This window comes from Littorina saxatilis, linkage group LG7 (assembly GCF_037325665.1).
Source record: "Littorina saxatilis isolate snail1 linkage group LG7, US_GU_Lsax_2.0, whole genome shotgun sequence".
Taxonomy (NCBI): domain Eukaryota; kingdom Metazoa; phylum Mollusca; class Gastropoda; order Littorinimorpha; family Littorinidae; genus Littorina; species Littorina saxatilis.
The window spans coordinates 37,545,413-37,572,912 of NC_090251.1; the positions used below are offsets into that span (position 1 = coordinate 37,545,413).

Here is a 27,500-nt window from a genome sequence, read left to right on the forward strand (position 1 = left end):
TTGGGTAATAAGTCCAAGCTTACCGAAGTATGTACCTGCAAACATCACTTTTCTGCCACAAGTGCTCAAATCGGCGGGCTACCAAACACACATGGTTGGAAAGTGAGTATCACTCACTTACTTCTTCTGTCTTGTTCTTTGCGAAACGTAAACCGTCTATATCGTGTAGACCAACCTGTACATCACCATAGATCTGTGTAGGCTTTTATAGTTGAGAGCATCCAGCCTGCAGACGGATTCATGTGTGTGTGTGTGTGTGTGTGTGTGTGTGTGTGTGTGTGTGTGTGTGCGTGTGTGCGTGCGTGCGTGCGTGCGTGCGTGCGTGCGTGCGTGCGTGCGTACGTACGTACGTGCGTGCGTGCGTGCGTTTGCTTTAGAAATTTCGTAATTGACACCTATGTCAATCTGAAGGACTAACTCTGCAGAAATGTCCCACTGTGCACCGAAAGCTGCCTGGCTGTTGATTTTTAGTGTGTGTCCAAGTGAGAGGATGCTCTGATGCTATGTAAAAGTCTGCACACATCTATGGTTTACAAGGTCATTTATACGGTCATGGACGTCGAGGAAGAGGCTGGGGGGAGGGGGGGGGCGGGGCGGTGTAGGAGCAAGCAGCAGAAAAGTAAGTGTGAGGTTCACAATGTTCTCGTGATTTGGATTTTGAGGATGAAAGTTGCTTGTTTATTTCAATGCTTGTAATTCTCTTAGGTGCTAGGAGATTGGTTCCGCATAATTCTCACTTACTCTATTGCACATGTAATATATGCATTTAGAGAGCTTACTTCCCCTTGTTTATCAGATCTGAAATGTACCTAGTTTTAATGAGCAGAATTCGTATAAATGGCGTGCAGAATGGAGAGCTGTAGTTTGCTTTTCAGTGTGAGGCCAATGGGGATGTGGTAATTAATTGTGTGTAGAACTGTATTCGTGTAATATTGGATTTGAAAAGTTGTGTCCATATGCGCATACAAGTGGGCCTAAGCATAATTCTTATCTCTGTCAGGTGGCATCTAGGTTTTTGCAACTGGAAATACACACCTACCTACAGAGGCTTTGACACGTTCTTTGGCTACTACAACGGGGCCGAGGACTATTATACACACATGAGAGGTAAACTTTTGTTGTTGTTGCGTTTCGATTTTATAACCACGTCAAGAATATCATCAGACGGGCTATTTTCCATGTTTATTTATCTTCTTCTTATCTGTACTTACAGATGCGGGCGGGACCGGGTTCGATTTTCGATTCAACACTTCGATTTATCACGATGGAGACAGAGTATATTCTGCTGTAAGTTATACATGTATGAACGCGCGTGTGTGTGTCAGTGTGTGTGTTTGTGTGTGTGTAAGTGTGTGTGTGTGTGTGTGTGTGTGTGAGTACCGCGTGTGTGTGTGTGTGTGTGTGTGTGTGTGTGTGTGTGTGTGTGAGTGAGAGAGAGAGTGTATGTGTGTGTGTGTCTGTGTGAGAGAGAGTGTGTATGGTTGTGTGTGTGCATGTTGGTGTGTAAAGGTGTGTGTGTCTGAGTGCGTGCGTGTGCATGTGTATCTGTGTGTATGGCTACCTGTCTGCCCGTGTGTATGTGTATGAGGGGGGGGTAGGTGAGTGGAAGGGAATGTGCGTGCGCGTGAGTGTAAGTGCTTGCCAACGTGTTAGCCTGTGTGCGTGCGCCGGTATGTCTCTGTGAGTATGTCAGTCCGTGCTGTGTGTGCTACGATTTATCAGAACACATCACAGACGGATAAGAATGTGCATGGACTTCTTTCCACAGATGCTACTGGCCGACCGAGCGGAGGAGATCATCAGGTCACATGACCAGAGCACCCCGCTCTTCCTCTACCTGCCCTTTCAGTCCGTTCATGCTCCGCTCGAGGTTAACTGTTTGTTTGTCATTCTGTCTGCCTGCCTCCTGTTATCAATCAATCAATCAATCAATGAGGCTTATATCGCGCATATTCCGTGGGTACAGTTCTAGGCGCTCTGCAATAATGCCGTGTGAGATGGAATTTTATATAAGGCCAGTAGATTGCAGCCATCTCGGCGCATATTTACCTTTCACGGCCTTTTATTCCAAGCCACACGGGTATAGGTAGACAATTATTAACTGTGCCTAAGCAATTTTGCCAGGAAAGACCCTTTTGTCAATCGTGGGATCTTTAACGTGCACACCCAATGTAGTGTACACGGGGGGGGGGGGGGGGGGGGGGGGGAGGGGGGGGTGGTTCGGACACCGAAGAGAGTCTGCACACAAAGTTGACTCTGTGAAATAAATTTCCGCCGAACCTGGGATCGAACTCACGCTGACAGCGGCCAACTGAATACAAATCCAGCGCACTACCAACTGAGCTATATCCCCGCCCCCAGTGTGTGTGTGTGTGTGTGTGTGTGTGTGTGTGTGTGTGTGTGTATGTGTGGTGTGTGTGTGTGTGTGTGTGTGTCTGTTTCAGTTAATTCCCCCTCTCTCCCTCTCTGTGGTAAAACAAGACTTAAGTCTGAAAAACTGACAGTGAATGTACTAAATAAAGTATTCTGGTGCTACTTTCGTTGCAGGTTCCTAAAAGGTTCGAGAACATGTACTCTCACATCCAGACAAAGGATCGTAGGATTTACTGCGGTAAGCTAAATAAGGAGATATAGGTGACAGTTTTCGTCCGAAATCTAGAATTCCCAATTTTCCTCAAGTTTCTGGATACGCTCTCATTTTCTGGGAGTTTCCCCCCTTTTGACCCCAAACGGGCGCTGCCCTTTGACCCTGCCAGGGACCAACAGCCCCTTCTCCCCTACCCCTCGGCCTAGTCCCTCGACGGTTTTTTTATTTTTGTTTTGATAATTTTTCAATTTTCCAAAACTTTCAGTCCTGTAAATGTGTACTATCTTGATAATTTACGGTCGAGAGTCTTCTAAGAAAGGGTATAGTATAGGCTGGTCACACTGAATGGAGCAAACGTGAGTAATGCAAATAAGCTACTGACCAGATTGAGGGTGTTAATTATTCTGATCTTGAAAACGATGTGTAGTTGGTGTTGGTGTTGGTGTTGGTGGTTGTGGTGCGTGCGTGCACGCGCGTGCACTGAACGTGCACACACACACACACACACACCCACACACACACCGTGCGGGTGTGTGTGTGTGTATTTATGTATTTCTCTACGTGTTTCACGTGCACGATGCCAGGCATGGTGTCAGCACTGGACGAGGCGTTCGCTAACGTGACACAGGCCCTGGAGGACACTGGTATAGACAAGAACATGCTGCTCATCTTCACCACTGATGTAAGTGCAAAGAAAATTCAATACTTGAACTGCTTTGCTAAAGCGGATGCGTGCAGAGAAAGAGAGACGGGGTGAGAGAGAGAGAGAGAGAGAGAGAGAGAGAGAGAGAGAGAGAGAGAGAGAGAGAGAGAGAGAGAGAGAGAGAGAGGGGCCGAAAGACCGAGAGAGAGTTGGAGAGAGAGTGTGTGTGTGGTTGTGTGTGTGTGTGTGTGTGTGTGTTTGTGTGTGTGTGTATGTGTGTGTGTATATGTGTGTGTGTGTGTGTGTGTGTGTGTGTGTGTGTGTGTGTGTGTGTGTGTGTGTGTGTGTGTGTGTGTGTGCAGGCAATGATAAAGAGTGTATTCTGCTGAGAGACAGCTTACTGACAGTGAAGGGAAGAGAGAACTTGACAGTAATGTTGCTTGAAGATTTTATTTGGCAGTTTATTGACAGAGAGTGGAAGACAGACATTTCTTTGTTTTTCCAATATCGAACCCCACGAGGATATATAACCATTTTTTAGAGAGAGAACTCAAGGATGAAAACCATTCTTAATCGCTCAGTTTGTTTGTTTGCTAATACGTTCCTCGTTCTAGCCTTTCTTTCCCCTTCTTTTCGGTTATTAACCCAAGAAACAGACATCTCGCCTCTTCTTAGCAAACAGTGATTCTTAAACTAGTAGTGTTTCTGTATCTTGTTGTTCTTGTTCTTCTCACCTGCAGTTTCTTGTTCCTATAGTGTATTAATCGTTTGCCGATTACTGTAACAGAATGGAGGACCTACCTATAAGGGAGCCAACAACTGGCCGCTACGTGGAGCCAAGACCACCACCTGGCAGGGAGGGACCCGGGCGTCAGCCTTTGTCTACAGCAAGAACCTCCTCTCCAAGACTGGATACACCAACAACGAGTGGGTATATATAAACTAGGCCAAGACTGGATACACCAACAACGAGTGGGTATATAAACTAGGCCAAGACTGGATACACCAACAACGAGTGGGTATATAAACTAGGCCAAAACACTATTGCGACATATTTCGCACCCAATTAAAGCATTAATTCCCGTGTCATTTCATTCATAATTTATGATAATCATAATAATACGAGAATTTACAACGCGCACATATCTCACCATAAGGCGACTCAAGGCGCACTCATACACATTCTTTCGCATTAGCAACTCATGCACACTCAGATACACCTACGTATAAATTACATGAAGATGACAAGTATGGCCTTATATGCCAGTTAAGGCCGTTCTCGCAGTTTTGTTGAACCGCGGATTCTCAGCGTATGAACACCTCGTGTCCCAAATAGTCACAATAACTGGGGACCAAAGTATTTAATTAGCATAGCATTGAACCGCGGTGCGGTGGTACTTGCGAGATGAGGTCGTTCCAGGAGAGGGACACCTCCCCAAAAAGTACAGCTTTTGTGGTCCCTTTCTCTATCGTTACCTTGACCAAAATATACCTGTCGTGAAAGGCCACCTGTAATGTAAGGACACTTTTGGCTGGCCCCCAAGGTGTCCTTTTATCACAGGTACCACTGTGAAATATTTTTTACTGTGAACCACTTGAGAAAGGTCTGTATGAGCGAATTATCACATAATAAAGCAGGGGCATTTCTTTTGCAGGTGTATTTGATCTTGTTGAATGATACGAACGAATGAGTAAAAAAAAGCTGTTAAGCGGCTGTGAAGGCAATCCGTTACTTTTTTGCTGTAGCGAGAGCACAGTGGCGAGCATGTGCGGAAAGAATGCGCAGGAGAACATGTCTGCACTCGTCTGAAGACAAACCTCATTAAAGCGAGAGAGAAAAAGGCATTTTGTATATATTTCAAAACACAGATATAGGTCCGGTTAGCAATATAAACAATATCCCGTTTCCAACGAAACAATAGGTCCCGCTATTTTGACTCGAACAAGTATGATTTGCCTTTGACTCGGCTGCATTAAAGGAGTAGCGAAGCACAGCGATGCACAGCGAATGTCCATTTCGCCCGAACACTTTTTTTAATTTTATAAATGGCCCCTTGCATAGTACACCTTTAAATTTGTCACGTCAAAAGATCAAATGCAAAAATGTCAATAACAACATTGTAAAGAGCTGGACAACATTCTCCCCCAGTTCTATTTCTTTCCGTGATTTAAAATAAAAAATGTTTTGTGCCGGCAGGATGATCCATGCTGTCGACTGGTTTCCTACCATTCTGGAGTTAGCCGATATTAAGGAAGGTATGTTTGTTTTCCTTTTTGCATTTAGTAAGTTTTGAAAAAAGAACCTCTCTCACAAAGAAACACAAAAGAGTTATTTCTAGCATTGCCTATTCATCTAAATATTCAAATGAGGGCTATATGTCATCGTTATGAAGCAAACTGCAGAGTTTTCAATGACCGTACTCACCCTAAAAGCACTAACAAAATGGTACACATGTCGTTCTGACGTCATTATTTATGTGACGTCAGAAGGGGGCATTGATGGCGTCAGTCAGCTACAGACCATCACCGGCGGAGCGGCCTCCAGGCGAACAGAGTTTGTCTACAACATTGACGAAGTGAACAACATATCGGCTATCAGGTGAGACGCGCGCTCTTTTTCTGCCATGAGACATTACACGTAGGGGAAAGGCTCCTAATATGGACCGGCTCCTGATATGGACCACCTCCTGTTCTGACAAACTAACGGCGCTAGAGCGCTCAAAACAATTTCATTCGCTTTATTCACCCTCTCTGGATAAGTTGCACATGTCAAAACAGTTGCAGAAACACAAACCTCAAAACCGTTAGGCTTTTTCGCTTTTTTTTCACTTTTGGCAGCGTTCACTCTAGATTTGCCGCCTAAAACGGACTCGTTTCTGTCCACAGCCAAAGCTTTCATAACACAAACAAGTCGCGTAAGGCGAAATTACAACATTTAGTCAAGCTGTCGAACTAACGGAATGAAACTGAACTCACTGCATTTTTACAGCAAGAGCGTATACTCGTAGCATCGTCAATCCACCGCTCGATGCAATGGCAGTGAAATTGACAAGAAGAGCGGGGTAGTAGTTGCGCTGAGAAGGATAGCACGCTTTTCTTTATCTCTATTCTTTTTAACTTTCTGAGCGTGTTTTTAATCTAAACATATCACATCTATATGTTTTTGGAATCAGGAACCCACAAGGAATAAGATGAAATTGTTTTTAAATCGATTTCGGAAATTTAATTTTAATAATTATTTTTGTATTTTTAATTTTCAGAGCTTGTTGTTAATCCAAATATAACATATTTATATGTTTTTGGAATCAGAAAATGATGAAGAATAAGATAAACGTAAATTTGGATTGTTTTAAAAACAATTTTTTTTGTTTTACAATTTTCAGATTTTTAATGACCAAAGTCATTAATTAATTTTTAAGCCACCAAGCTGAAATGCAATACTGATGTCCGGCCTTCGTCGAAGATTGCTGGGCCAAAATGTCAATCAATTTGATTGAAAAATGAGGGTGTGACAGTGCCGCCTCAACTTTTACAAAAAGCCGGATATGACGTCATCAAAGATACTTATCGAAAAAAAGAAAAAAACGTCCGGGGATATCATTCCCAGGAACTCTCACGTCAAATTTCATAAAGATCGGTCCAGTAGTTTGGTCTGAATCGCTCTACACACACACACACACACACACAGACAGACACACACACACACACACACACACACACGCGCACACACACACACACACAGACACACAGACACACAGACACACCGACACACAGACACACATACACCACGACCCTCGTCTCGATTCTCCCCTCTACGTTAAAACATTTAGTCAAAACTTGACTAAATGTAACAAGTCGCGTAAGGCGAAAATACAACATTTAGTCAAGTAGCTGTCGAACTCACAGAATGAAACTGAACGCAATGCAACGCAGCAAGACCGTATACTCGTAGCATCGTCAGTCCACCGCTCACGGCATAGGCAGTGAAATTGACAAGAAGAGCGGGGTAGTAGTTGCGCTGGGAAGGATAGCACGCTTTTCTGTACCTCTCTTCGTTTTAACTTTCTGAGCGTGTTTTTAATCCAAACATATCATATCTATATGTTTTTGGAATCAGGAACCGACAAGGAATAAGATGAAAGTGTTTTTAAATTGATTTGGGAAATTTAATTTTGATAATAATTTTTATATATTTAATTTTCAGAGCTTGTTTTTAATCCGAATATAACATATTTATATGTTTTTGGAATCAGCAAATGATGGAGAATAAGATAAACGTAAATTTGGATCGTTTTATAAAAAACATATTTTATTTACAATTTTCAGATTTTTAATGACCAAAGTCATTAATTAATTTTTAAGCCACCACGCTGAAATGCAATACCGAAGTCCGGGCTTCGTCGAACATTACCCGACCAAAATTTCAACCAATTTGGTTGAAAAATGAGGGCGTGACAGTGCCGCCTCAACTTTCACGAAAAGCCGGATATGACGTCATCAAAGACATTTATCAAAAAAATGAAAAAAATGTTCGGGGATTTCATACCCAGGAACTCTCATGTCAAATTTCATAAAGATCGGTCCAGTAGTTTAGTCTGAATCGCTCTACACACACACACAGACAGACAGACACACACACACACACACGCACATACACCACGACCCTCGTCTCGATTCCCCCCTCTACGTTAAAACATTTAGTCAAAACTTGACTAAATGTAAAAATGACTATATATGATAGCTAAGACAGTATTTGTTACATTTTAACAGTGTGTACCCCGAGTTTCTACTGCAAACAAAAAATAATAGCAAAACCTCAAAGTATGTGTGAGTCCCCTAATATGGACCACCTTCAACAAATCGAAGAAAATAAAAACTAAAGGCAATTTTAATTAATTCATTAAGAAGCTTGCTGAAAATAACCTATAACTAGCCCTCGAGATTTCAAAAAAATATAACAAATAGTCTTTTTTTTTTGTGGAAGTTGATAATTTCACTTATTTTCACTCTGTTTTTGATAAGCTTCTTCAGTTTCCTGGTGTGCTTCAAATAATGCTCTCATCAACCCGAAACAGCTCAATCTAAAGCATATTTGAATAAGTCTGACTTGCACACTAAGTTGTATCATGTTATTTTGAAGTATAGGGGGCTTTTTACAGTGATTCGTGAAGGCCGCTTCACTGGTCCATATTGAGCGCCCAGGCTCCTAATATGGACCATTTGTGATTTTTTCTGTATTTAATTTTTGCTGAAGGTCTATCAAAGCTATTTCACTCTAATTAGGCCTAACTGTTAAACTAAGAGAGAAGGACTACCAACCACAAAATGAAACTTCTTCGCAAGAAAACAAGCTAGTTATCAGCAATAAACAAAAAGTGGTCCATATTAGGGGCCCTTCCCCTACTCTAAGCGTTAACTCATTGTCTCCTAGGTACGGCTATATCCGTACCCACTCATATGGCTCCATCTGACCAGGTACGGATATATCCACTCAGACTGTTAGCTTTAGTCGCTTCCTGTAACGTCCATCTACCACACAGTTACTACAATTCTGACTGACCTGCTGCAGCACAGCTGGTCTCGGCTATAAAAAAAACTTGGTCAACATACTGGTGGGGTAGAAAGTGTTAATTGATGCTGCGTCGCCCAAAACAAATAACGGTTTTGGGTGTGACGAAAAAAAGAACAGGGCCGGAATGCTATGTTAATTATGAGCAGTTCTTCCACACCCATTTAAAAAATATGACACTACCAGCATGTTGCCGCATATTGAGCCAGAATTTTTTGTTTTCCGTTGCAGTTCCGGAGCAAATGATCCAAATTTCTTTGCGAATTTGTGTTCAAACGTATTTTTCCATAATATAACAATGCACAGCTCGAAAATATGTCCAAGAACAAATCTATGGTACTTCGAAGAAAGAAGAATAACAACATTCTTGTCCAATACGACTTGCAATTTACCACCGTGTGCGCTGTAAAATCTCCCTACCTTCAAAGCAGACCTCTTCATTTTCTTCCAAGGGAGAAATCGTTGGTCATAAAATCTTGCAGGACCCAAACATACTTCTGCACGCTTTCTTTTCTTTTCATATTCAGTTGCTTCGCAAAAATGAAGTGTCATTGGTTTTCTCAACTTGTCAAGTCAGTCAAAACGACCGCAGAACACAGAACTGAGAAATGACACTGATTGAATATCTTCGATGACGAAAGTATAAATGACGTCATGTGGTCACACCTATCTCGAGAACTAAGGGTCCTCAGTCTCAGAACCAGCGCCCTTCCATTAAATGGAACAGTCCTTCCCGTGAAAACAGTTGGCTCACCATCTCATACTTGGCTTCGCGTTTTACACGCGATAAGGTTATCCCTCTACCTGCCGAGACACCTACCAAAAATCAACACCCTGGTTACTTTTTGTGTAGAGTAGACTAGACATTTTGTTCTTGTTGGATAAATGGATCGATTTCTGTTCTTAATCTGGGGGCAATCTCCAAATCTGTAAATTCATTAAAAATAATGCATTGGGAGCAGTCAAGAAGTTGATTTCTGGTATGTGTCCCAGTGAATGGCTGTGGTCTTATTTCGTGTAAACAAAAAAGAAGGAAAAACGCATGGCCAGATTTGACATTATGAATGTAATCGTTTACAGTGCAAGGGCTGTGCCGTCAGTGCTGGGTATTTCGTGTGTGTGTGTGTGTGTGTGTGTGTGTGTGTGTGTGTGTGTGTGTGTGTGTGTGCGCGTGCGTGTGTGCGTGCGTGCGTGCGTGTGTGTGTGTGTGTGTGCGTGCCGCACGGTGGGTGCGTGTGTGCGTGCGTGCGTGCGTGGACACACACAGTTTATCTTTTGACCTTTAAGATGTCCTACAAGGGGATTTCAATTGCATTTATTATCTATGAACAGGTACGGGGATTTCAAGCTGATCAAGGGAGGGGCAGGTGACTATAATGGCTGGTATCCTCCACCCAAGCTTGACGGCAGCACACCTGACTTACCGATCGCTGACGATACCAAGATACCCGAATACATGCTTTTCAACGTCAAAGGTGAGACATGCATAGCTTTTTCTTACAAAATCGGCGCAAAACATAACTTTTTCTGAACCAAACTGTATTTACACCACAGAGCACCACGACATGCCTCAGAAAGACACAGGAACTTGTGTAGCATAACTTGTATACCATGACTTTTTTTTTTATCAAGTACGTATACTTTATTTATTTCAGATGCCCCCAAATTGAACCGCGACATGTTCCAGAAAGATCAAAAAGACATTGATAGTATATCTGGTATACCAAAGTAACATGACATGTTTTTATCAAGTTTACTCTAATTTTTCTAATGACACCGTAGTGCACCGGGACATGACAAAGACAGAACCAGAGACTTTTATTTCAGAAGACCCTACAGAGCATCCGGACCCGTCTAGTAAAAAAACAAGAGACTTTTATGCCAAAGTAACATGACATTTTTTTTAATTCAGCAAACTGTATTTATTTCAGAGGACCCCACAGGGCACCAGGACCGTTTTGAGAAAGACCAAGATACGTATATACCAAAGTGACATGACTTTTTTTCCCAGAGGACCCCACAGAGCACCACGAGCAAGAGATTTTATGCCAAAGTAACATGACATATTTTATCAAGCAAACAGTATTTATATCAGAGGACCCCACAGAGCACCACGAACAAGAGATTTTATGCCAAAGTAACATTACAATTTTTTATCCAGCAAACTGTATTTATATCAGAGGAACCCACATGCACAAAGCACCACGACCAAGATACTTTTATGCCAAAGTAACATGACATTATTTTATCAAGCAAACTGTATTTATATCAGCGGACCCCACAGAGCACCACGACCAAGATACTGTTATGCCAAAGTAACATGACATTTTTTTCCAACAAACAGTATTTATATCAGAGGACCCCACAGAGCACCACGACCAAGATACATGTATTGTTATGCCAAATTAACTTGACATTTTTTATCAAGCAAACAGTATTTATATCAGAGGACCCCACAGAGCACCACGAACAAGAGATGTAATGCCAAACTAACATAACCATTTTTTTTATCAAGCACATTGTATTTATATCAGAGGAACCCACGGAGCACCACGAACAAGAGATTTTATGCCAAAGTAACATAACCATTTTTTATCAAGCACATTGTATTTATATCAGAGGAACCCACAGAGCACCACGAACAAGAGATTTTATGCCAAAGTAACATAACCATTTTTTATCAAGCAAACTTGTATTTATATCAGAGGAACCCACATGCCCAGAGAACCACGACCAAGATACTTTTATGCCAAAGTAACATGACATTTTTTTTTATCAAGCAAACTGTATTTATATCAGCGGACCCCACAGAGCACCACGACGAAGATAATGTTATGCCAAAGTAACATATTTTTTTCCAACAAACAGTATTTATATCAGAGGACCCCACAGAGCACCACGACCAAGATACTGTTATGCCAAAGTAACATGACATTTTTATCAAGCAAACTGTATTTGTTTCAGAGGACCCCACGGAGCACAACGACCTTTCTGAGAAAGACCCAGAGAACCTACAGCGCCTGAAGCAACGCTTGGAATACTGGATGAAGTCGTTGGTGCCGGCACAGAACCCTCCCTCCGACCCAAAATCCAACCCCAAGAACTTCGGGGGTAACTGGTCGCCTGGCTGGTGCTGAGGACTCGAGAGAGGAGTTCATTATTGTTGGGTGGAGAGGGGGGTTGGGAGGGGGAGTGGGAGTGGGAAAGAAGGTTGGTTCATTGATAGAATAGGGAGGGGGGCTGATGAAGGTAAATTTAAGGGTCACTAGTCGGTTTGTGCGGAGGACTTGAAAGAAGGGGATGGATCCGGGAGGACTGATTTCAGAAGAGCTAATTTGTGTGGCGCGGGGGCAGGAGACGGTGGGGAACACGGTTAGAATAGGTGAAGAATGAAAAAGGAACATCGCGATAACTGGCCTTTCAGCTTTTAGGCCTGGGGATAGAAGAGTAGGACTCAGCTCTGGTCTGAGATAGAACAGAGAGGTTGGGGAATAGCGCTAAATAATATCAATAGTTCAAGATACCTAAAATCCTTCCCGATACGATCTTCAAGTGTTGTTGATTATGACAATTGTATTGGCCTGTAATACGCTTCACGTGGAACATTAAAAAATATATTGCACGATAAAGAAAGAAAAAAGAATTCGCACAAATATCTTTTTCACTGGATATGGTGTGTGTGTGTGTGTGTGTGTGTGTGTGTGTGTGTGTGTGTGTGTGTGTGTGTGTGTGTGTGTGTGTGTGTGTGCGTGTATTTGCGTGTAACACGATCTTGGGTAAGACTGGCTTTAAAACACTCCCAGAAACTAAGTGTCGCAGCAAAAACGCCGCGTACAGCCACGAACAGCGCTACACTCACATATTAAACACACACAAGCTGAAATCCATACCAGTTCTTTATTCGACAAAAACACTAAACGTGATCGAAGTTGCAAAACAAATGTTTTTTTCTCCTATTAGAGTTCCATATGTTTTTGTGCGTGCGTTCGCAGTAAAGAGAGCGTCTGTGTGTGTGTGTGTGTGTGTGTGTGTGTGTGTGTGTGTGTGTGTGTAACAGGGATGTCGTTAGGCGTCGGACATCGGACATATATAACGATGAAAATCCCCAAATGTCCGATTCACATTGCCGCATGTCGGTCAGATGTCCTATCGTTTTAGCCTGAGCGTGGTCATTGTCCGATATGTACTCGACTCCATTCCTTCGGACAGCGCGATAATCGTTAATTTTCATTTCAAGATACAAATCTTCTAAAACACCGAACGCTCTCGTGTTCAGCTGACACTGAAGTTGCCAGTGCCGCGTGCGGATCTTTTCTTTTGTCGGGAATTCCAGAACCGTTTGTGGTATGCACCGTTTGGGTATAACCGTCTCGGTGCAGCGCACTGATCTAAAAATAGTGTATTATTTTTAGATCAGTGCATGCTACAGGAGTACGGGAGACAACTCCAACTGACTAAATTTGTCGTCTGCTTTTGTTTTCGATACGAGACGAAGCACTGAATTATGCCGCTGGAAAAAAAAACTAAAGCCTGCAAAAGATCAGCATTAGATCAAACCGACCATTTTGTTTTTCAACTTTTATCCAAATCATGCAGTTTGTAATCAAAGTAAGAGCTCTGAAGGTGTCCCTGTTGGTTTCTTTTTTGTGGTTTCTTTGAAACTAAACAAATACAACATTATACGCACACTGTGTTGATGTATTTACTATATTATGTGTGTGTTCTACAGCGCGCGCGCGCGCGCGTGTGTGTGTGTGTGTGTGCGTGTGGGCGCATGACTTTGGAACAATTCCATGGAATGTGTTATAAGCTGTTTGGCGCAAATTCATAATGTCCTATTACACTTTCTGAAAGCGGTCAAATGTCCTATTGATGCTGAAGAACTCAGGACATTTGTCCTATAGGTATGAATTTGTAGCAACATCCCTGGTGTAAGTGTGTGTGTAAGTGTGTGTGTTTGCGTGTGTGTGTATGTATGCGTGCGTGCGTGCGTGCGTGAGGGCATGTGTGTGTGTGTGTGAGCGCGCGCGTGCACGTGTGTGTGTGTGTGTGTTTATCTATGTGTACACGTGTTGCACGTGCACGATGCCAGGCATGGTGTCAGCACTGGACGAGGCGTTCGCTAACGTGACACAGGCCCTGGAGGACACTGGTATAGACAACATGCTGCTCGTCTTCACCACTGATGTGAGTGCACACAATTCAAAACTTGAACTGCTTTGCTAAAGCAGGTGCGTGCAGAGAAAGAGAGACGGGGAGGGGGGAGGCGGGGGCGGCGGGGGAGAGAGACAGACAGAGAGAGAGGAGAGACAGACAGACAGACAGTCAGATAGAGACAGACAGAGAGAGAGAAAGAGAGGTAGAGAGAAAAGAGAGAGAAGAGAGAGGGACAAAGACAGAGAGAGAGAGAGAGAGAGAGAGAGAGAGAGAGAGAGAGAGAGAGAGAGAGAGAGAGAGAGAGAGCTCAGGCAATAATAAAGAGTGTATTCTGCTGAGAGACACTGCTTACTGAGTGACGGAGCCGGAACGGAAGATAGAACTTGAAAGAACTTGTCAGAAATGCTACTTGAGGATTTTAGTAAGTAGTTTATTGACAGAGAATTGAAGAAAGACATTTCTTTGTTTTTCCAATATCGAACCCCATGGGAATATATAACCACTTTTTAGAGATATATACTTCATTGAATATGTACAGTTTCCTTCTTTGTATCATATTAATTGCCTCCCTTGATTTTTATTTGTGAAAAATTCTGAGAAGATTTTCACTTTAAAGCCATGTAATCAAGAAAACGTATGTAGACAGCGTGTGCAGAGACCATTATTCCTTATTTATTTCTATTTTTTGAGGACAACACTATGCAACTCTTCTGTTTAAAAAAAAATGGCTTCAAATTATCTCCCTTGACCAAACACGTTTTTGCGCTCGTGCGTGCGTGCGTGCTCGCGTGCTCGCGTGCGTGCGTGTGTGTGTGTGTAAATATATATGTGTGTGTGTGTACGGTACAAACGTAATGCATGAGCTTACTCTCGCCATGAACAAATTATTGTTAATCGTCGACACAGCTGCTCTATGTAGAACTTTACAGAAAATGTCAAACATTAGGTGTACCGTGTGTTGTGACCGAAGCTTCCTTATCATAGCCCCGACATTAGCCCGTATAATCAATCAATCAATATGAAGCTTATATAGCGCGTATTCCGTGGGTACAGTCAGAGACTATAGAGTATACATATACTCTATAGTCTCTGGTACAGTTCTAAGCGCTTGTCTAAAGTAACTTGGTGTGTCAATGGGAACAGTGTCAAGTCATAACAAGTCGCGTAAGGCGAAAATACAACATTTAGTCAAGTAGCTGTCGAACTCACAGAATGAAACTGAACGCAACGCAACGCAGCAAGACCGTATACTCGTAGCATCGTCACTCCACCGCCCGTGGCAAAGGCAGTGCCCGTGGAATTGACAAGAAGAGCGGGGTATTCGTTGCGCTGAGAAGGATAGCACGCTTTTCTGTACCTCTCTTCGTTTTAACTTTCTGAGCGTGTTTTTAATCCAAACATATCATATCTATTATGTTTTTGGAATCAGGAATAAGATGAAAGTGTTTTTAAATTGATTTCGAAAAAAAATTTTGATAATATTTTTTATATATTTAATTTTCAGAGCTTGTTGTTAATCCGAATATAACATATTTATATGTTTTTGGAATCAGCAAATGATGGAGAATAAGATAAACGTAAATTTGGATCGTTTTATAATTTTTTAATTTTTTTTTACAATTTTCAGATTTTTAATGACCAAAGTCATGAATTAAGTTTTAAGCCACCAAGCTGAAATGCAATACCGAAGTCCGGGCTTCGTCGAAGGGCGTGACAGTGCCGCCTCAACTTTCACGAAAAGCCGGATATGACGTCATCAAAGACATTTATCAAAAAAATGAAAAAAACGTTCGGGGATTTCATACCCAGGAACTCTCATGTCAAATTTCATAAAGATCGGTCCAGTAGTTTAGTCTGAATCGCTCTACACACACACACACACACACACACACACACACACACACACACACACACACACAGACACACGCACATACACCACGACCCTCGTCTCGATTCCCCCCTCGATGTTAAAACATTTAGTCATAACTTGACTAAATGTAAAAAAGGCTTGCTGCAGGTTGGCCTAGTTCTGCGGCGACGAGATATAAAGATTTGCAAGAGATTGCCTCTGTCTGCGCAAGTTAAAGATAACAGTTAAGTTGCTTCAGGTTTTAGTGGTGGGTTAAAGGCACAGTGCAGCTCACAGCCTTCGTTTTGCGTTTTTGTTGCAGCTGAGTGCATTTACAGTTCAACAATCCTCCTATGGTAGTAAAACAAACCCAAAACTACCCAACGACGACATATGTGAAGCTCAACAGTTTCTTGGTCACGCGAGTGCATAAATTACCCTAGTTATTACGTGGTATTTGGTCGGAGTTCGATTCAACCATAGATATCCAATACACATCTATGATTCAACTGAGTGATTCCGGCCTCCATTTTGTTTTACACAAACTCATGATGACGTCTGACATAGTTTGCTAGTGACGTGTCTTTTTGTGCATGATGTGGTGATCTACCTGATCTAAATTTAGATCCAAAAATAGGTCAAGACCAGCCGGGTCCAAGTACGAAATTAATTCGTAAAACAATCGCAGTTCTTGACTCTTTGGGTGCAAGTCAATGAAACTTGGTAGTTCTTCTAACGGATAGCTGCCTGAGGTATGACTAAAAGCCCCAGGGGCTCCGTGCACCTGGATTTGACAAGTTCAGTACCTTTAAGCAGCCACTTGCAAATAATAATGCATAGCTTGCAATCAAAGTTCACAGGGCGGTTTCGATAAACCGGCACAAAGATAAGCCATAGCTCAGCTGGAGAGGCACAAGACACTGAACTTGCATCTGCATACATACGATGACAGATTGTTTTATATACGCAATATGACTTGTCACCTGTACCTGCAGCGCACACACACACACACACACACACACACACACACACACACACACACACACACACACACACACACACAGACACACACACACATACACGCAAACAGACAGACACACAGACACAGACACACATTCACACACACATTCACACACACACACACACACACACACTCACACACACACACACACACACACACACACACACAGGCATACCACACACACACATACACACAGTCATACCACACACACACACACACACACACACACACACATTTGCCGTCTCTCGTTGTAACTCATGCATTAACATGACTTTACACTGTAACCGAGTGCCGTAACACTACGATCACCTCGGGAGGCGAAGTGCAATCAAACAGGATTGAAAATGTTAGGGCTAATTTCTTAGCCCTATAAAAACTGTTATGCAAACCCGAAGGTTTCCACGAACATACAGACAATCGGAAACCACCAGACCCCATCACAAACAGAATTCCACAAGGCCAACAACTCGGGTGCAGAGTCTGCTGTGAAAGGAGCGGTAGCCTCCCCTGTCACAATCGCCCCCGTTTGAATGAACTTCGTCCCGAAGTTCCGAACCGGGGGACCACTGTCCATCCCAAGTTCGCAGAATGGGAACAGCACGAAAATGTTCAGTGGTCATATTATGCCATTACCTGAACATATCATGCCGAGTCCCATCCCTGCTCGCAAGCGCCAGATGTAACCGAGTGCCGTTACACTACGATTACCTCGGGAGGCGAAGTGCAATCAAACAGGATTGAAAATGTTAGGGCTAATTTCTTAGCCCTATAAAAACTGTTATGCAAACCCGAAGGTTTCCATGAACATACAGACAATCGGAAACCACCAGACCCCATCACAAACAGAATTCCACAATCCAGAGGTGTTGACTTAAAGGCCAACAACTCGGGTGCAGAGTCTGCTGTGAAAGGAGCGGTAGCCTCCCCTGTCACAACACGAACATGTAGCAAGGTCAAGCTGTAAAATGACACACAGTCTCGTGTCACAACCACGTCAGCTGTTTCAAGAACTCTCGTCTTTCCTGCACCATATTTGTTGTGCTAGTCACACTTTAAGAACGGTTTTCCAACTGGGTTGGGTTCAGCTGAAGTTGTGTAGTTTTGAACACATCCAACTTTTGCTTTAATCAGCGTCGCTCAACAAAAGACAACAACAACAACAACAACATTGGGGTGTGCACGTTAAAGATCCCACGATTGACAAAAGGGTCTTTCCTGGCAAAAATGTACAGGCATAGATAAAAAATGTCCACCAAATACCCGTGTGACTTGGAATGATAAGCCGTGAAAAGTAAATATTCGCCGTAATGGCTTGAGATTTACTGGCCGGCAGAAATTAATATGTAAAGCGCTTAGAGAATGTCAAGCGCTATATAAATCTCCCATATAAATAAATAAACAACAACAACAACAACAACAACAACAACAACAACAACAACAACAACAACAACAAAGCGTTCATAGCTAGGGACTCATAATAACGCTCGTACTCGTGCGCCTGTGTACTATAACATGGCCTCGACCTCGCCTTTGTCTCAGTACAGATCATAAGTTATTCAGTCCGTGGTTCACTAGGCGTTCCACGATCCAGGGCGTGGACGACGGCACTGCAGATTATCCCAGCCTGCTGCACGTTCACGCCCTGGATCGTGGAACGCCTATAGTTGTGTCCACCGCAGGCGCTACACACTTTTATGTCGCCCGCACGCGGAAGCAGAGTTTCTTTCTTTCTTTATTTGGTGTTTAACGTCGTTTTCAACCACGAAGGTTAAATCGCGACGGGGAAGCAGAGTTGATATATGGGTCGTTTTCAAAAAATGTCGCCAAATGGGTCCAACTTTTTTTCGAAAAATGAAGTTTGTAAAATCGTTATTTTGATTTTAGGTCTAGAATCTACATTCATTTATTAGTTAAAAACTGAAGTAAGCCACCTTAATGACGAGTATTAAAAACAATATCTTCAAAATGCGAGAGCTACTGTTGACGCGCTTCACACAAAAATGTCGTATGCGTGGAAGTTACATGATGTCTGCAATTAGCGTAGCCTATATTCTGCGTATTACTTGACACTGTCTTCATTTATGTGGCTGCATGCTGCCCCTGAATGTAGTTGAATGTAAAATGTCAAATAATCATATGTTTTCTTTAAAAATTTCACCCAATCTTTTCCCTGCCTAGCTCGTTAGGGGGATATTGCGCGCCCTTGAACTTGTCTCTCGAGGAACATGGGACGCATTCTTACGATACATAAAAAAAATCGCTTTCTCCGGGATGAACGGAGAAGAAACATTCTGAAAAGACAGAAGTTACAAAATAAATATTTCATGCACGTGTAAAAAATAATTAAATACACGTGTAATAAATAATTACACGTGTATTTAAACATTTCTTACACGTGCATGAAATATTAATCACACGTGTATTTAATCATTTCTTACACGTGTATGAAATATTTATTACACGTGTATTTAATCACTAGAATGAATACCCGCTTCGCCGGGTAGCCGGCTTCGCCGGGAAGAAGTACTTAGAGCCGTACGCCGGCTTCGCCGGGTCCGAACTATGGACCCGCCAAGCTTAGGTCCCTCCCAGATTCGTGGAATGGGAACAGCACGAAAATGATTCAGTGGCCATAATGCCATTCCTGACCATGTCGAGTCCCATCCTTGTCGACGAATGTAACCGTGTTAATCACCTTTGGAGGCGAACTCCACTCAAACAGGACTGAGCAAGTTATGGCTTCTCAAAGGAAGGCCAGTACATAAAATTACGTTAAAATTAATATTAAAAGTCCTACGGTTTTGAGCCATTAAGGACTTGAGTGTTTGTCCGCTTTCAAAAAGAGGAAAGAAAGAAACAAAAAATAAGGAGAGGAGGGCAGGGGGTTGGGTTGAGTTGATAATGCTCTGTGGAATTTGTTAAAATGAAAAGTAGTTAAGATGTTTCTTGGTAAGAATTATAAGTCTGTATTCTATATCTTGAATAACGGGCTTGTAATATTATTTTTTTTTTTATTTCAAATCGAATTAAAAAGTGGAACCTTTTAGGATCACCAATAAAACCAAATAGATGAGCAAGTAAGAGGAACACGAACAATAAATCTCAAAACTTTTTACAAATAAAAGGATTAAGATGTAAGCCACGAAGGCCGTGGTAATAAAAACAATATGTACAGTTTGGCGACTAGTGGGCCTTGGGTGAGGATATGTTGTCTAGAAGGTAGTCGCTGGAATCAGGAGGGATGGCGGGAGCCACTCGACCTCAAACTGAAACACGCTGATGTGATAATCTGGGCTTAGTTATACCCACAGCCCCATGTCCGAGTCCCTGACCAGTCGGCACAGCAGCAAGCTGTGTGACCAGCCTAGAGAACTACTACTGCGCAGATAATCCTGGGGACTCAGACCATGGAGCTGCATATGGTCATATAAGGTTTTAAAGGTAATTCTATTTGTAGCGCATGGAGCGAAAATGTGTTGAAATGAATAGGGTTCTCCACAATGGCAGGACTTGTTGAAGATATGGAAGCGGCAGCCGCCGGCACGGAGGCGTCTGAAGATAGTGAGGAGGTTTGTTGGGAGATCGGGGTGTAGATCGTTCATATCAATGGGTTGATAGGACAGAGATGTTACGTACTGACTTCGAATGAGTTTACGGATTTTACTGTAGAACTCGGTTACTGAGTAGCCGATGTTAGTGTTAGCTGGGCTAGATTCTGCCGCTTCTTTGGCAGCGACATCCGCCAGTTCATTTCCCCGGACCCCTACGTGAGAGGGGACCCAGAGAAATGATACGGATGTGCCGGATGAGATTAACTGGTGACATATAAAGAGGATTTCTCTTTGTAGCTCTGCCCGATTTGATGTGTTTCGATGCAGAGCTTGTAATGAAGAGCGCGAGTCAGAGCAGAAAACTACCGCACGCGGTGTGACTGGGAGGTCATTTATAAAAGTGCATGCCATGAGCAAGGCAAATAGCTCGGCTGAGAATATGGAGATGTCTTTATTAAGAGTATATTTCCTTGAGATTTTGAGATCTGGGATCACAAAGGCGCAGCCAACGCTGCCGTCTGCAAATTTGGATCCGTCAGTAAAGACTTTTAAATGCTCCGAGAATTTGTAGTTTAGGGTTTCTTTTGTAACAGTAGCTAGGTAGACGGGGTTATCTTTTTTGGTAGTATTATCTTCACTGTCGTATATGATAGTAGGGGTTTCCTCAAGCCAAGGCGGGTAGGAGGGCGGGGGGACCCTGGCCAGCTCACTGACCTTCACCCCGCTATCGGCTAGAATGCGGTTTACTGTGTCGGATAAGGGTAGCGTTTTGGCCAAGAGTTGAGTGCTATGTTTGGTGTTGGCCTCATAATTTTGGTGCTGAGGAAAAAAGTCAGTCAGGACCTCGCAGGCAGAGTTCTCTACCGCGTGGGCTCTGACAGCATACTGAGCTGAACGGAGTTTTATCTCATCCACAAGGGGCAGCCACCCACACTCGCTGTAGACTCGACTCTTACTCGCTTGTTGGGAGAGTCCCAGAGCTATTTTGAGCGCCCTGCACTCTATAATAGCCAGTTTTTTCATGAGCGCCGGGCGCGTCGCGAAATAAGCTTCGCACCCGTAAAGGAGGCGGGAGCGAATTAATGCCCGCACTACCTCTGTGACACACTTACGTCCTCTGGCCCAGGATTGGGACGCCAGGTAGCGTATGATATAAAGATCCTTGTTGGCCTTATTGATCAGATGTTCGATATGACTGGTCCAGTTAAGTCGGGTATCGATGATAACGCCGAGGAACTTAACTTCTGAGCTCGGTTTGATAATATCACAACCTATCTTTATACTGCAGTTCCTGTACAGTTGTCTACGGGAGACAACAAGAAAGACTGTTTTATTTGAGGCTAGCTGGAAGCCGTTGGTGTACATATATTGACAGAGGTTGTCGATTTTAGTTTGGTAAGAAGATAAGTCAACAGTGTTGGTAACTCTGTTATGGCGTGGTCTATTAGTGTCTATTAAGGCGAGGTCGTCCGCATACAGAAGTACACTGGCACCGTTAACCTTAACAGAAGTAATGTCATAGAGCATGATGCTGAATAAGTTTGGCGCGATGATACTGCCCTGGGGAACCCCCATGTCCAGCGCATGGGTTTCGGACACCGAAGAGCCCACTCGGACAGACATCTTGCGATTGCTGATGAAGTTTTTGATGAATTGGTACATGTGGCCAGAGACACCGATTCTGCCGAGTTTTAGGAGTAGACGAGCATGCCAGACGCTGTCGTACGCAGATTTAATATCAAAGAAGGTTCCAAGAAGAGAATTATTACTATGTGCCAAGGTCTTTTTGATTTTTTCAGTGACGTGCACAATGTGGTCCGCACACGAACGACCTTGCCTAAAACCTGCCTGGCATGTAGGAATGATATTGTGTTTATTGAGGTGGAACTCCAGCCTCTGGTTCACCACACGCTCAAAGATCTTGCTGAGGTGGGGGGTTAGTGATATGGGGCGGTAACTGCCAGGTAGATTGCCCGGTTTTCCGCTCTTCAATACTGCTACTACTTGTGAGTCTGACCACGCTGCGGGGATAGTATCCTTTAACCAGCATAGGTTGAAAAACTGAGTGAGCAACTTAACAAAGTTAGGTGGTAGATGTTTTATCATGTGATATGATATTGGGTCTAAACCTGTGGATTTTTTTGGGTCTTTCACAGAAGAGATGGCGTTTTGGACTTCTTTTGCCTTAAACATGCAGTTTATAGGCAACTGGTTGTCATCTGGGGGGTATGTGAAACCCTTCTCCTGATCTAACCTATAATTGAGTCGTTCAGTATCTAGGGATTTTGATTGACTATTTTTGGCAAAGGTATCTGCTAATAGGTTTGCCTTTTCAGAGTCAGTTGTGGTCATTTTATCACCCGATAGTAGTGGCTTTTCTTTAGTTCTGTATCTACATTTAAATCTGCGGATTTTCTTCCAGATTTTGCCACAGTCTTTGTAATCTTTAGTTTCTTTGTGGACAAAGTTTTCCCAGTTTTGAAGTTTAGCCTCAGCGGTGATCTGGTTAAATTGTATTTCAGCTGACTTCATATTCGTGAAGTTAGCGTCTGAGCAGTGCCTGAGATATGTCCTAATGTGATATCGCTTGTTTGCCAAGGCTTCATCACAGTCTGCATTCCACCACTCATTCCTTTTGGCCTTACAGTTAGGATTTACTGATTTAAGCGGAATGTGATTATTGGCAGCAGTGAGTATACATTGACGTATGTTATTGTAAGAGGCTTCGATGTCATCCGTAAGGAGAGTTTCCTCCCTGACACCCTCGAGCTCCGCACGGAAGCTGTCCCAATTTGCCTGTTTGTAATTGTACTTTTTTCTGACCTCCGAGTTATTGCGATTAGGGGCGAAGTGGCGGAAGGTAAGAACAATGGGTAAGTGATCGGAGCCGAGGGCGTCCGGGAAAACGTTCCAGTCGATGTCAGTGACTATGGCATTTGAGCAAAGGGAGAGATCGATTGCTGACGGGGAATGGTCAGCTCTGTCTGGAAGTCTGGTTGCCGAGCCATCGTTTAGTATACAAAAGTCAGTTTCCAAAATGACGTCAGCAAGGTTGCTATTGGCATGTTTGTATCTAGGGTTAGCAGAGTCCCACAGAGGGTGGTGATTATTAAAATCACCCATCACGCACCAGTGTGCCCTGCCATGATCCAGGGATTTTAGCCAGTCGGTAGTTCCTTTTTTATTACACCCGTGGGGGTAATATATGTTAACTATGTTGAGGTTTTTGGATCCTTTTATTTCGATTTCAACAGCACATGTACTGAGATTTTCTGAGCTAGGGATGAGAGGTGCAAAGGGTTTGTAATTTAAGGAAGACTTTAGGTAAATAGCTGTTTGAATGAGTTGCCCTGAGCCCTTTTGCTCTACTATGGGAGGGAAGTCAAAACCATCTATAGAAGGCAGTAGGGAGCGTTTTCTCTTGACTGACTGGATAACTAAGATGTCAGCAGAGTGATTTGATATATAATTATATAGCTGAGAGAAGTTAGAGTTGATAGAGCGACAGTTCCACTGTAATATGATAAATCCGTGACCGCTTTCACCTTGTTCAGCCATTTTAACACGCACAAAGAAGGTAAGTTAAAGGGCAGATTTAAAATAGGTTAAAAAGTGGTTTTGACAGCTTTCATATCCGTCACGGACAACTGCTTGGCACCAGCAAGGGCGCCCAGCGCCAGAGTGGCGCCGCCCGGAATGAAGCGTTCAACCTTGGTGTTGGAGAGTTGTGTGTATGTAGCTGAGAGGGAGTCGATCAGGTCGAGAGGACTCTGCATCTGTCTGGCCTTAACCATGAAGCCGAGGCACTGCTCGATGAAACCTTGAAGGCCTCTTTGTTGTTCATTTAAATTTGCATATTGCTCTCCTGTTTTTAGCTTATCCAGTGCAGCGTCGGCTAGCTCAAGCTCTGCCTTCTCCTGCTCCTCCCTCATCTGCTGCTTTATTTCCTGTTCAGTTTTAAGTTTGTATTCTCTGAATCTCTGGGCCAATCCCTCCTCCATTCTCCCCATCAACCTCTCGAAGAGCTGCTCTTCTTTCGAGTCCTCCTTCCTGTTCTGGGCTTTGCGTAGGAGGGAGGCCTTTAACCCGGGGGTCCCATGAAGCGGCGCCTCTGCCCGAGCCGTCTGAGACTTACAGGGCGCCTGGGGGCCAGGATTTGGATTTTGCGAAGTTGTTTGGTGCTTCGCGGTTGCAGCAGAACTGTCCGCATGAACTGGAAGGAGTGTATTGTCATGTTCGGTCATTTTGTTTTTGATTTCATGTATTTTATTTACTTGCCCACCCAGGGGGGGTCTCTGGACAGCCAAAGAGTACCCGGACCGGGGGGTTGAGGTCCGCCGGATCGGTTGCGGAGGGGGACGCCAGAAGGAGTCCCTCATTTCCGCTGGGGCAGTCGCTGTTTTATTTTGTTGTTTGGCGAGCTCGCGCCGCGCCCGATCCAGGGCCTCAGAATATGGTATGTATGCTGCCGACCTGATCTTATTGGCCTGCAGCCTCAGTCTCATTTCCGGGCATCCAAGATAAGCGGCGGAATGCTCGCCCTTGCAGTTTACGCAATGTTTGGCCTTGGTGCACGTCGCTCCGTCGTGGCCCTTGGAGCCACATCGGGGGCAGATCTGCACTTTTGATTTGCATTGTTGTTTTAGGTGCGATAGTCTCTGGCACTTCGTACAGCGCCGCACTGGAGGAGTGTAGGGTTCGACGCCGTACACCTCACTCTCCAGAACGACGCTGTCTGGAAGAATTGCCGTTGTAAACGTGACACGGACCGCCTGAGACGGTTTCCCATCCCTAAGGAGAAGACGGCGAAAAGATCGAACCGAGGAGGGGCCCTTTTCTACAAGACTCCCATCCTCCATCCGGACGCGCACGCCCACTGCCATCTCAGACAGGTCTGTTCCTGAATGTATTGTGGGTATGCGTTTAATGACACCTTCGGTTGTTACCTCCGGACGGTGGCATTTCACTTTGATGCCGCCGATCGAGTCCAGCCTCAATAGCTTGTTTTGTTGTGATGCTGAGGAGCACCCTACCAGGACGCTCCCAGCTGCCAGCATGCGTATTTCTTTGACCTCGCCGATGGCAAGGTCAAAAGTTTTTTTCCTCCTGAGGCCGAGTCCCTGCAATGTTGCAGGGCCCTCCTTCAGGTCCTGCACCACCACGGGGAACTCTAAGAAGGAGGGAGGAGGTTGCTTGGGTTGGTAAAGAAGTTTTCTTCGGGGTCTTTGTTTTGTGTGTGTGTGTGTATTGGCAGGTGGTAGTGGCTGTTGAGTTGTCTGGTTTTCTTGTGATTCAGTTAGGGGTTGGGAGGTGTCGACCCCCCGGGCAGATGTTGCATGGGAAATACCTGTGTTTCCCTGAAGAGGGGGACCCTCGCAGAGGACCTTTTGCTTCTTTTTCTTTTTGGGCTTTTTACGATTGACTTCGGTGAAGTCTTCCTCAAAATGATCAGTAATCTGAGAGCGTGGGGGGCTATCCCGGAAGAGAAGAGATTCCGGAGAGCTCTGCCCCCCCTCAGGGTCGTCCTCCCGCAATCTCTTTCTCTTGAAAGGAGAAGATATGCTGGTTTTCTCATTGGTGATTGCTTTATTAAGCTGTTTGGATTTTGGGGACTGACCAGTCCGGCTGGCCCGGTCAGTCTCATTCAGTGATTCCATGGGAATATCTGGGGCGCGGTCAGAACCGCTTGCTGTTTGGTCCATATTAAGGGACCAATCTTGCTCCCTCAGAGCAGTGGTGTCCGTTGGAAGGTAGTTATCTACCCAGATGAACGTTTCCCGCCTATCAGCAAAGGTGGTGTTTGGCAGTTTGTGTTTAGCAACTTGGCTCATCACTTACAAGGTACGGTACGGTCACCAAGAAAAAACAAGCCAAACAGCTCAGGGTTAAAAAGGCAGGATAAAAGCAGGGTAACAAAAGCGTCCCTAGACAAAGAGTGAGCTGAAGCTCACCCCTCTAGCGACTTTCACTTCTCTCCCGAGAAACACGAGGACTCCTGCAGGGCGAGTGGGAACGCCACCAAGGGCAGCTAGCCCCCTTTCTGGACCCACGCCAAGAGCAGAGGGAGCTGTGTCGTGTGTTTAAGACACAACGAAAATGTGATTGTCCCCCTTTACCCTCAGGAATTCGGGAGAAAATCGCTATTTGAGCACTGACTTGGCTATGTAAGCTCGAGGTGCGTTAAAGCAGTCGCTATGTAATCAGCATGTTTGCTTGTGAAAGAACGCACTCTACGGGCCAGCAACTGCAGTGAATTACTCGTGCTGAGTGTGACATGACATGCACGTGACAGAACACGACATTCATTGACGACATAAAATTACACAAAAGCCGCCAGACCACATCACAAACAGAACTGAAGAATGCACAGGTGTTGCTTACATAGAGACACACACACTTACACACACACACACACAAACACAGAGAAGCCGTATCTATAGAGAGATAGATGACAGTGTATTTTTCGCGTGGCTATAAATTGATTCGACCTTTGCACTTTTACAGTGAGGATAATTTACGGGTCCAATTTACGTTCTGTACACTGCGTTGACCTTCTAAAAATAGGTAACAGTAACAGAACGCCGGGAATATCCGAAGACGCTCAGCGCAGTGGACAGCGCAGTGTAGTAACTTACAACTGAACGGGAAAGCCACACGAAGGAAGGGAGATAAACGCCAAACACTGGAGAAGATAAGGAAGAGTTACTTATAATGGTGAAATGAACCCAAAAACGAAAATGAGTTCAGCGCTGCGCGCTGAGAGCACGTGTTGAAATATCTCATCGATGATATTGTGTCCGGGGTGTAGCTGAATACGGTGTCCAAATTTGAAAAAGATCCACCGAGAACTTTGGCGTTGTGATGTGGTGTAGCGGCTATGGTGTGTCGGTATGGGGGCCCGGGTAAGCTGAGGTGGAACCAAAATAGCTGAGGTGGAACCAAAATCGGTTCCGCGCTGCGCGCTGAGAGCACGTGTTGAAATATCGACCAGGTTGTGTCGTGTCCCGGGTCTACTTGAATATGCCCACCAAATTTGAAGCAGATCCATCGAGAACTTTGGCCGTGCATCGCGCACAGACAGATACACACACACACACACACACAGACACACAGACACTAGTCG

At 44.0% G+C, this 27,500-nt stretch overlaps 1 protein-coding gene across 1 annotated transcript; it reads left to right on the plus strand.

Moving 5' to 3' along the window:
- The first annotated feature begins 1,160 nt into the window (after positions 1-1,160).
- LOC138971375 (arylsulfatase B-like) lies at positions 1,161-12,441 on the plus strand. The gene is made up of 9 exons (XM_070344107.1): positions 1,161-1,287; positions 1,769-1,870; positions 2,548-2,611; positions 3,172-3,269; positions 4,018-4,157; positions 5,428-5,486; positions 5,718-5,829; positions 10,132-10,274; positions 11,764-12,441. The coding sequence occupies exons 2-9, from the start codon at positions 1,769-1,771 to the stop codon at positions 11,934-11,936; spliced, it is 891 nt and encodes a 296-aa protein (XP_070200208.1). The 5' UTR covers positions 1,161-1,287; the 3' UTR covers positions 11,937-12,441.
- Positions 12,442-27,500: the final 15,059 nt, after the last annotated feature.